The sequence below is a fragment of the Bacillus rossius genome, chromosome 3 (genome assembly GCF_032445375.1).
Source record: "Bacillus rossius redtenbacheri isolate Brsri chromosome 3, Brsri_v3, whole genome shotgun sequence".
NCBI lineage: Eukaryota > Metazoa > Arthropoda > Insecta > Phasmatodea > Bacillidae > Bacillus > Bacillus rossius.
The window spans coordinates 64,587,292-64,605,282 of NC_086332.1; the positions used below are offsets into that span (position 1 = coordinate 64,587,292).

General features: G+C 35.6%; 1 protein-coding gene across 2 annotated transcripts in view; it reads right to left on the reverse strand.

Moving 5' to 3' along the window:
• Window positions 1-17,991, reverse strand: part of LOC134530810 (SWI/SNF-related matrix-associated actin-dependent regulator of chromatin subfamily A containing DEAD/H box 1 homolog) — a 51,683-nt gene that overhangs the window by 28,310 nt on the left and 5,382 nt on the right. For both annotated transcript variants that reach the window (XM_063366031.1, XM_063366030.1), the window contains exons 3-10: window positions 17,375-17,504; window positions 14,815-14,899; window positions 12,616-12,781; window positions 11,917-12,104; window positions 8,186-8,376; window positions 6,570-6,844; window positions 3,783-3,920; window positions 1,298-1,519 (exon numbers count right to left, since the gene is read on the reverse strand). In XM_063366031.1, the coding sequence (XP_063222101.1) occupies window positions 1,298-1,519; window positions 3,783-3,920; window positions 6,570-6,844; window positions 8,186-8,376; window positions 11,917-12,104; window positions 12,616-12,781; window positions 14,815-14,899; window positions 17,375-17,504 (1,395 nt within the window). The remainder of the gene's footprint in view (window positions 1-1,297; window positions 1,520-3,782; window positions 3,921-6,569; window positions 6,845-8,185; window positions 8,377-11,916; window positions 12,105-12,615; window positions 12,782-14,814; window positions 14,900-17,374; window positions 17,505-17,991) is intronic.

Below are 17,991 nucleotides of genomic sequence, written 5' to 3' on the forward strand. Positions count from 1 at the left end.
TGGGTCGTCATTATCTTTTCTCCATTTGGAAAACTTAAACGACGTTAGCCTTCTCATCGCAAATCACCTCAAGAACAATAATATTATAAACGTAGCGTAAAAAGTGTGGTTATAGAAATTTGCGTCGGAAAAAAGAAAACACGAGAAATAATTATGGCTGCCGCGACTACGCTAGTCAATTTAGTACCGTACTGCAAAATTTACTGGACCAGTACTTTTAATACACAAGATTAAATTAATACTTTCATTACCTGACTGTTATAACCAAAAAGGCCAAAGAAAATAAATACATCCCAGTAATTTAAAACATGTAATTTACGTAATCATTTCCTACCGCATTTGTCTTGTGTTAACTTGATCACGTTAGTTTTGCCGAAATACGAGAGTTCTCGTACATGCGCTTTAGTTTAACGCATGGGGTACGCAATCTTTGGTGATTTTACAACACTTCTCGTACACGCACTATAGTTAAAGGTATAATATACAATACCTTTGGCATTTGTACGATAGTTTATATTACGTAGTACGACAAATGCATACAAAATTCTCTAAAGTAAACCAAAAACAAAGCGCGCCTATATGAAAAAATGCTATGCGAGTTATGCGACGATTAATAATTTTATTTTTATTTTGTCTGCGCTTGAAACTGTTGAGGCGACGATACTGCGATAAAAGTCGGAATATTACAAGTAATAGAATTTTGTTGAGCTGTTCTGTGAATGGTCTGAAATGGGGGTTAGAAAATTAGAAAAACGTAATTTTTTTTAAACGAACATTCGGTTTTTCGAATATATTTTAAGAGGTTTCGAACTGAACCGAACGTAAGGGTTCGGTTCGGTTCGAAATTTTCAAACTTCGCCCAGCACTACAATTTTCAATTACTACCTAAAACTCTTAAAAACCCACCTCGAATCCCACCTCGGATCCTACGAATCCTCGAATCCATAGGATTCGGTATATTCGACGAATCCAAGATTCGAAAATCCCATCCCTAGAAGAAAGGCTTATCTGAGGGTACCATTCAGGTACACACAGTATTAGATCTGAGCCCATCACTTATTTAGACCCTCATGTCATGCAGATTTGTTACTGTTATACGTTTTTAACTGTTATGCCCATTTTTTGAAGCATTAGAGCTTTATATATTTTTTTTTAATAAAAATGTGCAATGTCTCATATTGATTCACATACATATCATATAAGCTGACTTGTGTAGTGATTGTTCATCTGTAACTAACTCATAGTAAAGAGCTCTGCCCGGTTCTGCAGGGCCGGGCGGGCTCCAGACGCCCCTCACCTGCTGGTCGTGCTTGGTGTACATGGAGATGAGGTTGTGGTAGAGCAGCTGCTGGGTGGGCGACAGGGGGCAGACCAGCGTCTGCTCCGTCTTGGAGGGCAGGTCCTTGAGCACGTCCCGCTTCAGGCGACGCAGCACGAAGGGCTTCATGATCTCGCGCGCCTGCGCCACCTGGTCCTGCTCAAACTGCGAGATCTCGCCGTCGTGGTCTCCGCTCTGCTTCTGCAACAGCCCACGCACACACACATACACACGTCGTGTTCATGGGACGGTCATATCCAGTTTGTTTTATCAGCCTATCATACTGAGTGTTGTTGGGTAAGAAGGGGCAAATCATGGTGAGGTAAACTGAAGGTAAAAATTCAAAAACCTACCCCCCCCTCCCTCCAAATTTTATTACTTATATTCTAAATATGCCCAAATGTTACTTATACATTTGAACACTACAAAAATAGTTTCTGTTTAAATAACTACACTAATAGTCTATGCTAAATAATGTAATTGTTTCATGCAAAAAGTTTGTACATTGAATGAAATGATGGGAAAAAACCAAAAAAACTATTGGAAATTGCTATTTACATTATTGAGAACTCAAAAATATAGTTTTTAAAATTTTTTTCTGTTTATTTGTCTGTTCATTCGTCAATCAAAAACAACTTGACCGATATTGATGAAATTTTTTTTATTAGAAAGATCTTTGCCTAAACCTAGCAGCATAGGAGGCTGAGTGAACAAGAAAAACATGAAATGGTGTTCCTGTTTATTTTATATTGTTTAAATATGTTTATAACTTGTTATTTTCAGGTGTTTTTACTTTTTTTAAAGTATTATCTAAACTACTACAAACAAACATAAACTAAAGGCACATGTTGAAAATAAAATAAAGGACAAAAGAGGTGAACACATTTAACTGCTGAACTTCCCACAGATGGAAAGAGTTGGCGATAAAATTTAAATATCTGAACTACTTAAAGCAATGTCTCGTTGTTATGCACCCGTTTATTATAATCACCTCTCTATTACAACCCCTTTTCGAAAAACTGTAAAATATGTGTGTGTCAATAAGCCAAAAGTTTGAAAGAAAACAGCCAAAAATTCATTTATAGCATGTTGCGCTGTGTTTCTCTCAGTGAGAGCTGTACTGCACGTGGTGCAGTAGACCCCTCCACTCTCCCTCTAGTTGTTCATCATCCTCCTACCAAAAAATATAATGGTTTCGCGGGGCCAGAAGTCTTCCTGCCAACTGGCAGTCCGGCACGAAACCAGTGATATTGCTTGAACTTGGACATGCTATTCTCTCAGTTTGCTTCTGTTATTACGAATTAGATTTTCAAGATTCCCAATCTCTCTTGGTATCGATTACTATTTGTTAACGACTTGCTACACATTTTATTACCTTGATTCCTTAACATTTTAGTTTAATTTGGTAAACGATTGTGGGCGACCCACTCTTTTTTTATACTCTGATTTGGTTGCTCTTTAGACTTGATTTTGTAAACAATTGTTATCATGATTAAAAAAAAGTTTCAGGATCACCAATTGTTTTTACGCATCTGGCAGGATAAAAAAATCTCAATAATTTCGGGATATTTCAGGAATAGTCATGTGGAGGGATTTTACTTCCTACTGCATTATTCAACATAAATGGAGAAAACTAATACTAATACAGAACAGACCAATTTAATATGGTAAGTCAAGCATAACAACTGTGCCATTGTCTTACTTAATATTACCAAGAAAAGAGTTAAAAATAAATTAGAATTGTCAGTAAACAGGCAAGACTTTATTCCTCTTTTCAAAACAGCGCAAAGTGCCTAGTGGTTAGTTTAGTTCAAAACATGATGGACACTTGTATGGATGTGGTAGAAAACATTCAGGAATGACTCAGTTGTCCTGACATAAGACATGTTTTTGGAGTAGATATACACAGCTGCAGTCCAGATACATGTCCACCCTACCCCCTACCATTCTAACTGCCACAGGCGATGTTTAGGTTGACAGCTCAGGCAATTATCTTTTCCCATGGGTTGACACAAAAGAAAAGGTAATTTCACAGAGCTAAAGAAGTCCAGCGACAACAAAGCAGTATCACGGCACCTAACCTTCTTGGTTCTTGGTATATTGTTAAGGCCCACATATAATAAATTAAAATGTTCCTTTTGAAATCAGTATCAACTAATGCAGTTAGTGCTCGTTAAAAGATACACTTGAAATTGTATTGTGTCATGAGTATCATAGTTGTGGTGACAGTAGTAGATGGTCCAAATAATTTTTTTCTTTTTGAAAGGTGTCTGCAATTAAAATTAGTTTATACATATTTAATTTTGAAAACTTGTCTTCTTCATGACAGAAACGACTGAACATGGACTTTGCGAAAAATGACGTATTTTACGTATAGGGATCGGGTTGCGTCAAACAGTCCAAACTGTTTATTATGACTCCCCTTCTATTTCAACCTTTTGCAACTAACGGGGAGGATACTCACGGGCACCTTGGCGAACATGCTCTTGAGGTACTCCTGCTTCTTGTCGAACATGTCGGGCATGATGAAGTTGAGCAGAGACATCAGCTCCAGCAGGTTGTTCTGCAGCGGAGTGCCCGTCAGCATGATCCTCTGTTTCGCCTGCATCCACCACACACATACCTCTGGCTCAACTACTGCAGAGTCAAACAACCCATACTCATTCAAATTAAGTTCCCACATGATTGCACTTTTTTTAAAAATAAAACTTGTTTACTTTTGGTAGGGTAAGTCAATGCAATACCTCTTTAGAATGTTAACAAAAAAATGCAACCCTGCAAGTTAAGTGACGGATAATGAAGAACGGGAAGGGAGGGGGCGATAACCAATAAAGTTGAGTCGGACAACTGTAAGAATTTTTCCAGGTTTTGCTTTGCCATGTTTTTTATAATTATTGTGAATCTCCAATGTGAACCTTCATTGTGTACTTTGTTTGGTTTTATCTTTCAAGGAAGTTAATGAATATTTTTGAGTTTTATTTTTCAAATGGAATATTGAAGTGTGAAGTTCCACTTCTAGCACAAACAGCTGCCAAAAACCAATTTTTTAAAATTAACAAATGAAAAGTAATCCACCATAGTTTACGTGATTTTTTCTTCTATTTCCTTCTTTGATTTCTGTTTCCCTGCTGTTTCATTTCTTCATTACTGACACCCTAGAAGGGCAAAAAAGAAAGTATTTTTCTGGCATTGTAGACCAATTTCTTCAGACTATTTTCTTTCGCAAAAAAAAAAAAAAAAAAGGGCAGCAATTAGTTATGCAACTGTTTCATTCCCAAAATCCACATTTTAATACTCTGGAATGAATCATCGCCTCCATGATGATAGAATGCCGTCAACTGACTAGTGAAGGGTGAGGAAATTACTAGGGGTGTGCAAATATTCGAAATTGCAAATATTCGTGCAAATCAAATATTTGATTCAATTCACATTCGAAACCATATTAGGTATTTGAAAATTTCAAATATTCGAAAGTTTTTGAATGTATTAAAAAAATATTACTTTTGTTTGACAAAACGTGTGATACAATAATATGTCGAACCTCGAGAAATCATTTTCCCGAGACTTAATGGAAGAAAAAAAAACTGTAAGCAGACCTTTACTTAGATCAAATTTTAGGTTAGGTAAATGGGCATGCTGAGAACAGTTAGAGACAATGTAGTGTGAAAATTATCATAAATGCTTACGATTTAAATACAAACTTTACGTGATGTGTAGCATAATTAATTTATTATATCCAGTTGTCCTTAGCACAATTTTTGGGCGAGCCATGTGCCATATAAAAGTGTAAAACTATTTTAAACAATGCCAGCGCATCAGCTTTCAATAATAACCTTTAAAAACTAATGCACACATACGCTTTGATCACCATTCTATTAATTTTACTAATACAAATCTAGAGAATTTTTTTAACGATAGAAAAGTAAACACAGCCGCCATCATGGCTACAGCAAAAAAGAAAACGTGTCCGTTTGTGGTTATGGCCAGCAGAGCACCCCATGGCCAGAGAATTGTGTTGCTAGAACTGCTCCAGCGCAATCGCTTTTTAAACTACCGAAAATTTTACGTAAATAATTATATAAAATTAAAAAGACACGATAAACAAAATTCATTAAAATTTATTTTGCCTTAACACGTTTGATTCCAAAAGACTGAGAACGGAATATTGACCATGCTCACGAGCAGTTGTAATAAACAACTCTTCGATATATCGATTGGTAATCGCTTGACTATTTACTGCGGAAAATCAAACTGATACATCGAAGATCTGTTTACTTTCATAAACTTTTTTTGCCGTTTTTAATTTTCAGAATAAGAAGTGAATTTCAGAACGTTGTTTTTCTGCTTCTGGGAACATTGTCACTTCCAAGAGGCAATGCCTGGATCCAGAACATGTAAAGGAATTGGTCTTTTTGCACTGCAATTTACGTAATGTTGATGGCAAGATGTAGGCTTGGCTTTTGATGAAGACATTTCTATACCACTGATTGTGTTTTATTACTAAAACATTAGAAGAGACATAAAAATTTACATGTTACTTGAGCAATAAAAATGTATTTAAAGCTAAAGAACATTACTCTTTTAAACAACAACTTATAATATGCCAAATTTTTAATGTAATTACCTATTCAGATTTATACTTAGAACTTAATTAGAAAATATTCGCAAATTATTTGCTATTCGCAAATATTTGCAATTATTTGATTCACATTTGATTTGCATTGAAAAAGTCACATTCGCACAGCCCTAGAAATTACCCTACAGACTAATACTGGATAGTGCTGTAATACTACTAACTCAGACAAAAAAAAAAGAGAGAAAGAAAAATAAAGACCCAGTGCCAAGGGAAATCATTACAATATTATATTTTATTAACTATCACATTTATGTCCTACTTTATTTGAATTATATGTATTAAGTGTTTTTATACTATTACACATCTGTCTACTGATTCAAAATGCTTTGCTTTTTTTTTTTAAGGAAAATAAAAATATTTTATTTTCATGCCTACAGCATTGATATTAACAATTTTTTTATAAAATAACAATACTGATATGCACATATACTCTGCCATCCATTAAGAGGCGAAAAATAGATATGATCACAATGCACATCTCCGTAAATTCAATATTTTTATTATTAACAGGTAAACAGAAAATATGGGTGACACCTGAATCGTACTTTTTTCCATGGATATCAGTCGTCAGAGTATCGGTTGGAATATAGAAAATTGGGAGATATCGGTACTCACGTTGATCCTCATGAGGTTGTCGTACCGCTGGGTGGCCATGTTCTTGAGCATGTGGGCCTCGTCCAGCACCAGGTAGCGCAGCGGCAGGATCTTGAACAGCTTCTTCTCCTCGGGCAGGCTGCCCACGACGTTGTAGGTGGTGAGGATGACGTCCACGTCGTCCAGCCCCTCTCGCACCCACTGCACGCGCAGGGCCTTGCGGTCCTCCTGCGCGCCGTGGTACAGCGCCACGCGCAGGGCGGGGCACCAGCGGGCCAGCTCGTTCCTCCAGTTGTCTGCAGGCAACCACCGACCCCCCACTCTGCGCTGCACGCTCCGCTAACTTAGTATTTGGTGCAATGCAGCAAAACCAAAATAACACAGTAATCGGCATCTATCATCGCACCATAAATCACCCAATTACAAGTTAATCACCATAATCGATGGCTTAGAATGAAAACCTCGTATCTCAATTTTTGGACGAAAATACGTTTTTTTATGTTTTTTGGCTGGAAAACCTCGTAAAATGTTTGGCTGAAAGAAATAAAATGTGCATCCTACTGCTTTCTATCGGGAAATCACATAAAAGAATTGTACAACCATTAATTGAGGGGGGCGAAAGAAACGGTTTTTTGTCTATGCTGTAAAATTTGCATTTTATGAGATACAAGGTTTTCATTCTAAGCCATCGATATAGCACCAAAATGCAATACAAATCATGAAATTATATCCAGCATTTTAACAGAACTTACCTCAAATGAGACAAAAATTTTTTTTTTATGTATATAAAATTCAATGAATATCACTTACTTAGCATGAAATTATCAAAATTGTATTAATATTACTTTATTTTGATCTCGAATCTCTTACTAACTCAATTTTACATTAATGACATTGATGAATTTTTCAAACACACAGATGTTTGTGAATTTATTTCTGGTTTTATTTATTAACTACATCTTAGGCATGTTTATTACAAATTATAAATTATTTTATTATAAAAAAAGCATAATGTGTTGTAATCAAAATAGCACTACCATATTTTGGGAAATAAGTATTAAGAAACAAAGTGCCATACTTGTTGATCATACACCATATTTTTGAATAAATTTAATTTAAAGTCCATGCTTTAAAAACACAATATGCCTAAAAAAAAAAAAAATTAAAATCTTGTTTACATATTACATAGCATGCAATGCTTTCCTTCTGATATTAACATTTGGAAACAATTGGCACATAATTCTTATTAAAAGTTATCTTTTTTTTTAACTGATTACAAATTTAATATCAGATATTGAAAGAAATAAAAGAAAAAAGGAAGGGAGGTAGACTATGCTTATCTCTATTTAACCTTTCTGTCTTTGTGACTGATTTAGTGTTTGTTTCTTTCTTCTTGTAATTTAAAAGGGGCATGTTTGGTCTGTGTTATATAGGTAGCTAAGGTTTGGTTTACTATCATGTCACATATCCACTATATCTATTCAATCTGAACACCCTGTCATGACTTAAATTTATGAGCACTGAGTCGATATCCGAGTGGTATCCTGGAGGTCCCGCCACCTTCAGCCTCTGTGCGTGACCGCGTGACTTCAAACTCTGAAAGGCGACGGGGCGAGAGGAGAGACCGGCATACGTACTGAGGGTGGACGAGGGCACGACGATGAGGTGAGGGCCCGTGTCGCCCTTCTCGTGCAGGTACGCGAGGAAGGCTATCACCTGGATGGTCTTCCCCAGCCCCATCTCGTCCGCCAGGATGCCGTTCACCTGCTGGTCGTGCATCACGGCCAGCCAGTTTAGCCCCACCAGCTGGTAGCCCGCCAGCGTCAGGCTGCGCACAGCACGACGCTGGCCGTCACTTCCTGCACTCCTGCCCGGCTTGAAGCCTCTTTACACGGCGAGTCTCGTTCTTAGCTTGCAGTGAGCATTTTAAAGGAATTTTGAAGGAATTTTACTCGTGTTGCAACTAAACACTGTACGTGGCATAGATTGCCGATCTAAAGACGCACATACTTAACAGTACTTTTCAGTTACAATTCAGGAATGGAAAAAAAATAAAAAAATAAAGAGTTATAAATGACCCGCAACACGCAACATAGGTATGTATGACTGGTTGCCGCTTTACTTAATAGGTAGGCGCGTGCGCTCTCTCTCATTCATTCACTCATTCTCACACTCTCTCTCTCTCTCTCAATCTCTCTCTATCTCTCTATCTATCTCTCTCTCTATATATCTATCTCTCTCTCTATCTCTATCTATCTCTCTCTCTATCTCTATCTATCTCTCTCTATCTCTATCTATCTATCTCTCTCTCTCTATCTCTCTCTAACTCTCGCTCTCTCTCTCCAATGAACAATCTCAGCTATTAGCGCTGTGTATAAGCCATGGTCCATAAACCACAACTGTTTTAAAATCACATTAAAAATACATTGAATTTAAAAAAAAAAACATTTCCGGCGTTGTAATTGGGATAAAAACACTTCTCGTGTAAACGTAGCATGATGTTTTTGGTCCTGCTATTAGATTTCGAGCGCTTTGTGTAGGTATCTTTTCCGTATAAAACTGTGTATTTTAAAGTATAAATATAATATTTATTTGGAAATTAACTATTTTACTTATTTCATTAACGGAAATACGAAGCTGTCTGATGAGTAAATTTTCTTTTAAAGACGTTTTAAACGATATAACCTTTAATGGTGGCCACTCACAGTCACCAAAAACATTCCCTGATTTTTCCCTGATTTCCCTGATTAAAAATTAAAAATTTCCCTGATATTTACAATTACAAAAAAAACATACTTTTGATGAAATAATATAATATTATAGAAACAGATTACTCACATTTTAACACCCTGATCTATTTTCTTCATCATATACATACGGAAGTTCGTTAAATAACATAATACATTTTAAATATCACTTTACATTATAGCGTCCCCTTTAATGACCTGCAGTCTGTGTTTTGTTTTATGTCTGGAGACCGGAAAAATTCGCGAATTCACTTCGCGATAGGCTAAAATACAAATAGTTATACCTGAGTGCTGCCTCTGCTATTGACTCACAACTCACCTGGATGACTCTGGGCCAATGAGAAACACCCGACCAAAGCTTTATCGAATCTCAGGCTGCTACGTTGGGACGTCTCAGAAGACAGCAGCCAATGAGTGGGTGGCATTTGACCGAGAGTACGCAGAACTATGGAGTTTATCCTATAGGTCATTGAACCCGCTAATTTTTCCTGTCCCTAGTAATGGGGTATTTCAGTGGTGAGCGCTCAAACATTTTTTCACACAACTTTTGATAACTGTTCTTACATTCACTTTTGAAGTGTAACATTTCTAGTTGTGAAATATTCTTAGCCTTAGTACTCTCAACAAGGGATAACAGTACAGTGCAAATTTTACCTTGTGTTTGATTTAAAAATGAAACAACTAATGGATAAGTCTTCACTGCATTACAATCAGAACTCCCATCTGTAGCTAAAGCAAATGGTCCACTTACTAAAGATTCAACAGTTTCAATTTAGTTTCACCAGCCATATACTCCACTAAGGCAGATGTTTTTGATCTCACACAGCTGTATTTCTGTGAAACTTTTGAGTCCGGAAACATAGCTCTATACAAATCACCCGAATGATCGGCTACTGCTATCGGTAAATTGTGTTCTACCAAAAAAACTTGTAAACTGCGTTTGTTACTTTCGTTTCTTCAGATGTAGCGAAAAACTACGATATAGATTTATTGCTCGTCACGGCTTTCAAATGTTCTGCATGTTTCTTTGATTTAATATGCTGTCTACAGTCATCCCTTCCACCATGTGCAATCGAAAAGTCACACGTGCATACATTAAAAAACGTGTGGCGTTCCGAAACATTTGAAGATGACAAGCATGGCCATTCTTTTAAATAGTTTGGTCGAAAGTTCTGAAGAATAACTTTTTTTTGCCCCAGATACACATTGTTCTGTCACACGCTTCATTTCTACAACCGGCACTGAAGAACACAACACCATCGAACAACATAAAAAGGTTTCACGTCTGAAGACACGACAAAAACACTTTGATGGAAAAAAAATGGCTTTCAAGAAAGTAATTAAAACAACACAGGTTAGCCAAAGTACCGTACAAAAATTATCGTGATGTAAGTAGCTAACAAACGAAAAGTCCGAGAATATGTACTAGTTGTATCGTACAACGGACGTTAAAACCGTACCATTTCTATTACAAAACACAAGAATTAATCTACTTATTTCGACAGTACATGCGCACACTTACTAGTTCCGTTATCTGCGCAACCACGTGATGTATTCGAACTGCGTTCACGAAACACGCACATCAGAAACGGAATTGTTTTCCGTTACCCAGCAGCACAAAGCCTCGTTTCCGTAATAAACCAGCGATATTCCATAATTCTGTGTTAAATCCGTAATAATTACGGAAAATCCGTAATGGTTGGCAGCTCTGCGGAAATATACATGACACAAAAATTCCCGGTTATTAAAAAAATTCCCTGACATTTCCCTGATAATTCCCGATCAACGTGATTTCCCTGATAAATCCCGGTTTTCCCGGTGAGTGGCCACCCTGCCTTTATCTGTTTGTCTGCGTTGCCGCGGTGTACCGCTTATAAAAATGTAGCCAGCGCTAGTTGGCATAATTCATGTTTGGTTATGTTGCTTTCCATATAGAGTGCGCACACAGTCGAATATCGGTATCTCGCCGATTGCATGCAATGCGCGCTATCTGTCGAGTGTCAAGTTAACTACATTTGATGGCCCGCACTCTTTCGTGGTAAATGTGTACTACGACAATATTTACGTGTTAGTTCACGTCACATATTCAAGTGGCTTGCGTTCGGGTCACAGATTTTGTTTTTCTATTTAAAATTGAAGAATAGTTTTTGTTGTATGAATTATTAATATAAATTATAAATTGTTTGGTGTGCTCTTGTATAATCCACCTTTTTTTAAATTAAACTTACTTTCCATGAACGGGTTTTGTTATTATGAATAACTTTACCTAACAAAAAAAAAAAAAAAAAAAAATTCAGCATAATCGTCGCGCCCCTACTTTTCAAACTTGATTTTGGTATAAAATGTGCGACGATTATGCGAGAAAACACGGTAATAAAAATGTTTTTGCAGTATCAAGCTTTCAATCTGTATTACTACTACAAAGGAGGGGGGAACAGAAAATAGTACAAACAAAAGCCCCACATAGAGAGACAGTAAGTACCAGGATGTTATGTAGTTTTGGTCTCCGTAATAGAATTGAGATACTAACATAAGAAAACATGGTATCGGAACAAGTCCAACATTAACCCAAAATGAAAGCCAAAGTGTGCAAAAAACTTCAAAGTGTGCAAAAAACTTACTCGCTTGAAAGCAGCGATGGCTGTGTCTTTATAAGATTCCCATTGGCAGCCACAACTCGCTCTATCCTCCTGGCTAGCTTCCGGCTCTTGGACATCAAGGACTTCACCACCAGGCGTTTCCTCAGGTACTCCAGCGCTCGGTTCAGGATGTCGGTGCTGAGAAACTTGCCAGTTGATAGCTTCTGTTTCTGTGTCACAGAAGAGCAAACATGTGCACAATATGTACAACAAACATACACGGTACAGGATGTTCTGAATTTGACCGACTAACTTTGGCTGCTGGTTTATCACAACAAAATAAGTTGGAAACATTTATATGACTCTTGGTCTAAAGTACTTCCCAGAATTGATATGTCTTTGAAGATAGAGTTGAACAACATTTTTATTGTAAATAAAAAGTATTTAAGATAGAACACTATACATCTGGATTATGTTTAAACAAATTGAGTTCTACACCACCACAAATCATGTCATTGTAGCAAAATTATTTCATTGAAATAGTTGGGGGTTGACAAAATCATTTTCTATATATTTTTGGGATGTGTTACTACCCCCAATTATTTCCATGAGATAATACTGCGACAGCGACACACAGGTATATAAAATTCAAAATCAGGATGGTCGTTCTGGGATTCGACCCCGGATCCTCCAGTGTCTTACCACAGCTCATCTCACTCCGTCCTATGCAACATTTCGTACCAAGTCATTCCAGTCGTGAAACGGTCGCTGGTTAATGATGGCTTCAGCCTTCTTCAGCGAGCAGCTGGACATGCACAGCAGCTCCTTTAGAGACGCAGTCGACAGGAATTGCAGGACCTGAATGCGGTCCTCCTCCATGATCTCGTCATCGTCTCCCGAGTCGTCACTGCGGCAGACACGTTACCGGCGCTTCACTGCGACAGTCGGCCTCCTTCCAAGCTGGTTATCACTTTCATCTCATTTTGTCATGGCGTGAGACATTAAGGGGCCCACCTCGTCAGGGGTGTATATGTGTTAGTGAGGTGGGATGATAAGCGCGACACTCGCTGGTATTTCTAGCGCGGTATAGCCTCTAAGCGCAAGGCTCTAAACTGTGGCGCAGTCTCTTCGTCATCACAGGATAACTGTGAAATTTGAGCTGTGACTGTAACATTATATGGCGGAGAAATGAATATAAATGTGTAATGCAAGTCCTGTAAGTGCTTTCAAGAATCTGTACTGGTTGTTTTACGCCTAAAAATTACTTTCAAAACATGTGTTTTAGCCATTTTAACTCTCCTAAAAATACATTTTAAAAACTTAATCCGAAATCAAAAGTATTTTTCAGCCCTCTGCGAACTCTTAAATGTTTTTCGTAAGCAGACCCCACTCGGATATTTTGAGTGGTTTTAAAATTGTGTTTTTTTTTTTCCTGAAGCTCTGCACAACGTAATGTGTGCCCGAGTAGGCGGAGCCCTTAAGAGCACCAAGGCCATTTTCTACAGCGTGTTATTCAAGCTAATAATAAAATTTGAAAGGTGTTCTAGTCTACAACAACCAAAAGAACATCATTCATTGGCTACTGAATAAAAACTGCTCTACCTGAGTTGATGTAAAGATATAAAAAATATTGCTAGATAATAATAAAATAAATTCTAAATCAAACAAACAGCAAGTGAATTTGTTTAAGTAATGAAGACTAGATATAAAGATTATTACACACTGTAGTCATGGTAACTCCAGGTTAATTATAATTTGTTATTATGTCTAATTTAGTGTTTGTATGCTAATGAAATTTGATAATGTATTAGAACACCCGCATGTGACATATCACACAGTTTATTTTTATTAATTAATTAATTTAAATTTGTTACATGCCCACTGACAGTCTTGAGACTTTAGAGGTGGGCATGACACAAAACAAGTATGATGCAAAACAAGTATAAACAAACACTATCACAATAAATAGAGACAGCACAGGATATTACATAAATACCTAAAGGACAAGATAACATGACACATTACTTGGCAAAATATTAATTACATAATTACATAACCTCAGTGAATACATTTACTATACACAAAATATACAGAAAAATGGATAATACAAAATATAACATGTGACTAGAGGACAAGTTAGGAGAATAAATTTTTAAGTTTAGACAATTGATTATTATTGTGATTCCTAATTAATCGGTATATGATGTCATTAAGTTATGTAGAGTACAATATGTTTGGTATAAGCGAGAATTAAATTGTGGTATTTTTAACCCAGTGGTTTCCAGAAGATTAGTACTATTTTTTGAATCAAATTTTAAAATTGGGAACCTGTACCAAACTTTCAATATTCTAGCTACAATTATTTTTTTTTAACTTATTTAACTTCATTTTATGACAATACATGATACATATATTCAGTCCTGAAGCCGCATCAACATATAAACTTTCACCACACAATCATTAAAAGATTTTCCAACTCTTTTTTTTTTTTTTTTTTTTTTTAAAACAAAATGTTGAATACTGTTTTATTTGATTCAATTCTTCCATTATTTAAGACTCTCCATAGACAAACTGATTATTAATAAACTATTACATTTTCTGTATACAAAATTAACACTGCAAAGAACAATAATTTTGTCTTTGAGAGAATAATCATACCATACTAAATTATACTTTGCCACAAAATAAATTAAAATTTCTTCTGTAATTTTACAACAAGAAGCACAAATCAAGAGCTGGAGGTACATTTAATAATACAAACTCGTGTTATAAACTGCGGACCTATCTTTGAAATTTAACAGAAATGTTGACGTATATGATTGTCCAAAACGTTCATGGTGTTTTCATGTTGTGATTTTTGTTGTTAACTGGCTTTCCTTATTTGGACTTATAACTGGTAATGAAATATGTATATTTAAATTCAAATGATAAGTTGCTGACCTGTCAAAGATCTTCTGCTCACTGTACAAAATTTCATCATCATCATCCCTCTCTTCTTCTTGGATTTCAATAATTCTCTTTTGCACTGTAAAAAAAATAAAAATAAAAAAAACATAAAGGATATGTACAAAAGAAAATGTTTTCATCAAACTTAGATCATATAATAAAGGACCAAGTATGTACTAGTTAACAAAAAAAAATTGTATTTTCCCAATTTTTTTTAATGCAACAAAATTTTATTTAAATTGTATTTTTATTGATAGGTGAACTTGATAAAATATTACTTAAGTACTTACATTTTACACTGTAATAACCAAAAAGTAAATAAATAATAATACACTTAGCATTTTTTATTAAATTTATGATGGTCTTTTTTTTTCGCAGTTAGTTTATGGTTTTTATTGCTTTTAAAGCAGTTGAGATAGGGTTACAATGTTACATACAAGTATGATTGAAGTTTTATTTACTTTTAAATTTTTAACTCTAAAATAACTTCACGAACCAAAAATTTGTAGGAACCATTGAAATGGACTAACATTGATCAGCTGATTATATATATTAAGGTCATGGTGATTTAGTTCTGAATAAGTATTTTTTGTCTTGAAATTTTTTCCACAGTTTCTGATATTTAATGATTTTTATTTAGAAAAGCTTTTTAACTATATTTTTTACGGTTTGTTTGCTAGGTTAGTGTTTGTTTAAAATCATTTGTCAGTATTTTATTTACTGTCAATATTTTTTTAAATTTTTATACCTATATTTAGGGGCTGGAAAAATAAGCATTTTGCTATAGATACTATTTTAACTAATTTTCTGAAAGAAAAAAAGAGCTTTTTTCAGATAAATTAGTTTAAAATGTCATTCAGTTGTAAAAATATCCTTTATAAAATGTGACATTACTGCTACATGTATTTTGATAGTTTTGTAAATCGTTGTAAAAATGTATCTGATTACACTTAGAAAAAAATAACCATTTGTGTAGACTGTGCTACCTGACACTTTATATCGATACTTCACTGTTTGTCTAAGTGACATGTGCATGTGAAATTAATTAAATTATTAAATTATTAAATTATGTCTGTCACTAATAACTTATCACACTTAAGTTTAATACACACACACATACACACAAACTCGTCCACCATCTTTGATTAGATTTTATCATCTCACAAGATGAAAGGTGTATGATTGGCTAACAACATGAAAACAAAACTACAGTCTCTTGCATTTTGCTTTAGCTGGAGTGTGAAGTAGACCACAGCAGTAGCACAGGTACTTGGTGTTCTCCAAATGTTACACTTAACCCATGTGGTGAGTTTCTGGTTATTGTTCTCTAAACTAGTTTTTGTTACCATACTTTGTGATACTGGCTTGTCTCAGAGATGCATTATGATATAAGTTCAAAATATAACCCAACCTAATTAATCCAGTTGATTTGTGAATTATTCTATGAATCAAGCCTGCAACTTTAGTTTGCTAGTATATTATACTTCTAATTTTGTTTGTAAGTAAAATAAGCATTTAAATTATATTTTTGGTTTTCACCAAGAAGGCATGAAAAAAATTATATTTTTGTACAAAACTGAACTAGAGATTTATTTTTGACATTTGTATATATGAATATGTTTGTGTTAATTTAGCAGCTTTCATTATGTTTCTAAAACATTGATTTTGTTTTTGGTCAAATAAAGGATGAAAGACAAGTGTGCAACTCTCCTGTGCCAATTCTTCAGACAATTTATCAGCTGCCAAAAAATTATGGCACTTTTAGCATGTATTCTTATGATGGGAAAATATGCAGGTGTTAGCTCCTACGGGAGACGGTACATTTATCAGGTTGTGGTGCCAGCCAACTAAAAAAAGGACTATGTTTAGAATGTTTATTTTTTACAGAAACGCCTCGATGTGAGAGTAAGGTATTTTGTATGGTAGTGTGTCTTTGTAGGTAAGAAGTGCATTGTGATTGGTCGTGAAGTCACAAAGCTGCCACTTCCCTTCATGGTGGTAAACAGTTGTGTAGCCTCGTCAGTCATTAATTGAGTTCTTCGCCGATAGGTTGCGGCGTTCGGCGGCTCACAAAAAACATTTGAAGAGCGCATAAAGGCTTATATTTTCACGTATGGTACCAGAGAAGTGCCGTAACTAAGTTTTAAACCTTTTTTCCCTTAAATATTTGGACTTTTATTTAGAAATTTAGACACCAGATGTGCAGCGCAGGCCCAGATCACTCGATGTTCCACAAGGATTGGTTCCCTTTTCTTTGGTACCTAGACGACGAAGTCGCTAGGAACATTTGTCTGGTATGGCACAGGACTGTAAAGAGCGATCTGCAAAAGTGAGTGAGAGTTGTCTTTCAGTCAAATGGACACCTATTTTTGTCGCGGGAAGAATAAATACAAAAAATCCTTTCAAGCACTGTTACTTAAATATGCCCATTAACAGTTGAGAAAATTAACAGAAATTTACACCCAGCTACCTGCAACATCCAAAGGATTATTTTTCAATAGTACGGCATGATTATATCTAGTCATAGCATCCTTAGTCGATTTTGCAAACTTACCTTTCTTTCCAGATCTGAGATGCGTTGGTGAGGGTGTACGTTTCCTCTTGTTCGATTCTTTATCCTCGCACAAGCTTGTCATTGCCTTCTCTAAATTCCATTCAGCGCTCACCAGAACATCTTGCAACTCCTACACATACACATGACACAGTACAATATTGAAGCAATTTGTCTGCTATGCCACTGCACAAAGTAGAATACTCTCTGATCACACTGAAAATATTTAGACCAAATTATCATCATCAGTTTAAAAAATAAGTCATTAAAAATGTTTACACAATAGTTGCAAATAATGCACCTATTGAAAAATTTACATATTAATAGTTGAATCAATTTTACACAAAGGTATGCCACAATGGAAATTTCCTTATAAGGGTCATTCCATGTAATAGGGCAAATATATATTGTGAGACAGTTGTAAAAAAAAATTTTTTTTGAAAATGGTTTTTTATTTAGTCAAAGTGAACCAGAAGACCTCAGTAACTGACTACTTATATGGGCAGTGAACAATATTGAATTTCAACACATTTATAAAATAAAATATTTCTCTCTGATGTGAGGGAATGATGGGTGAGGGAATGACGTGTGAGGGAATGATAAATGTAGAATGAGGGAAT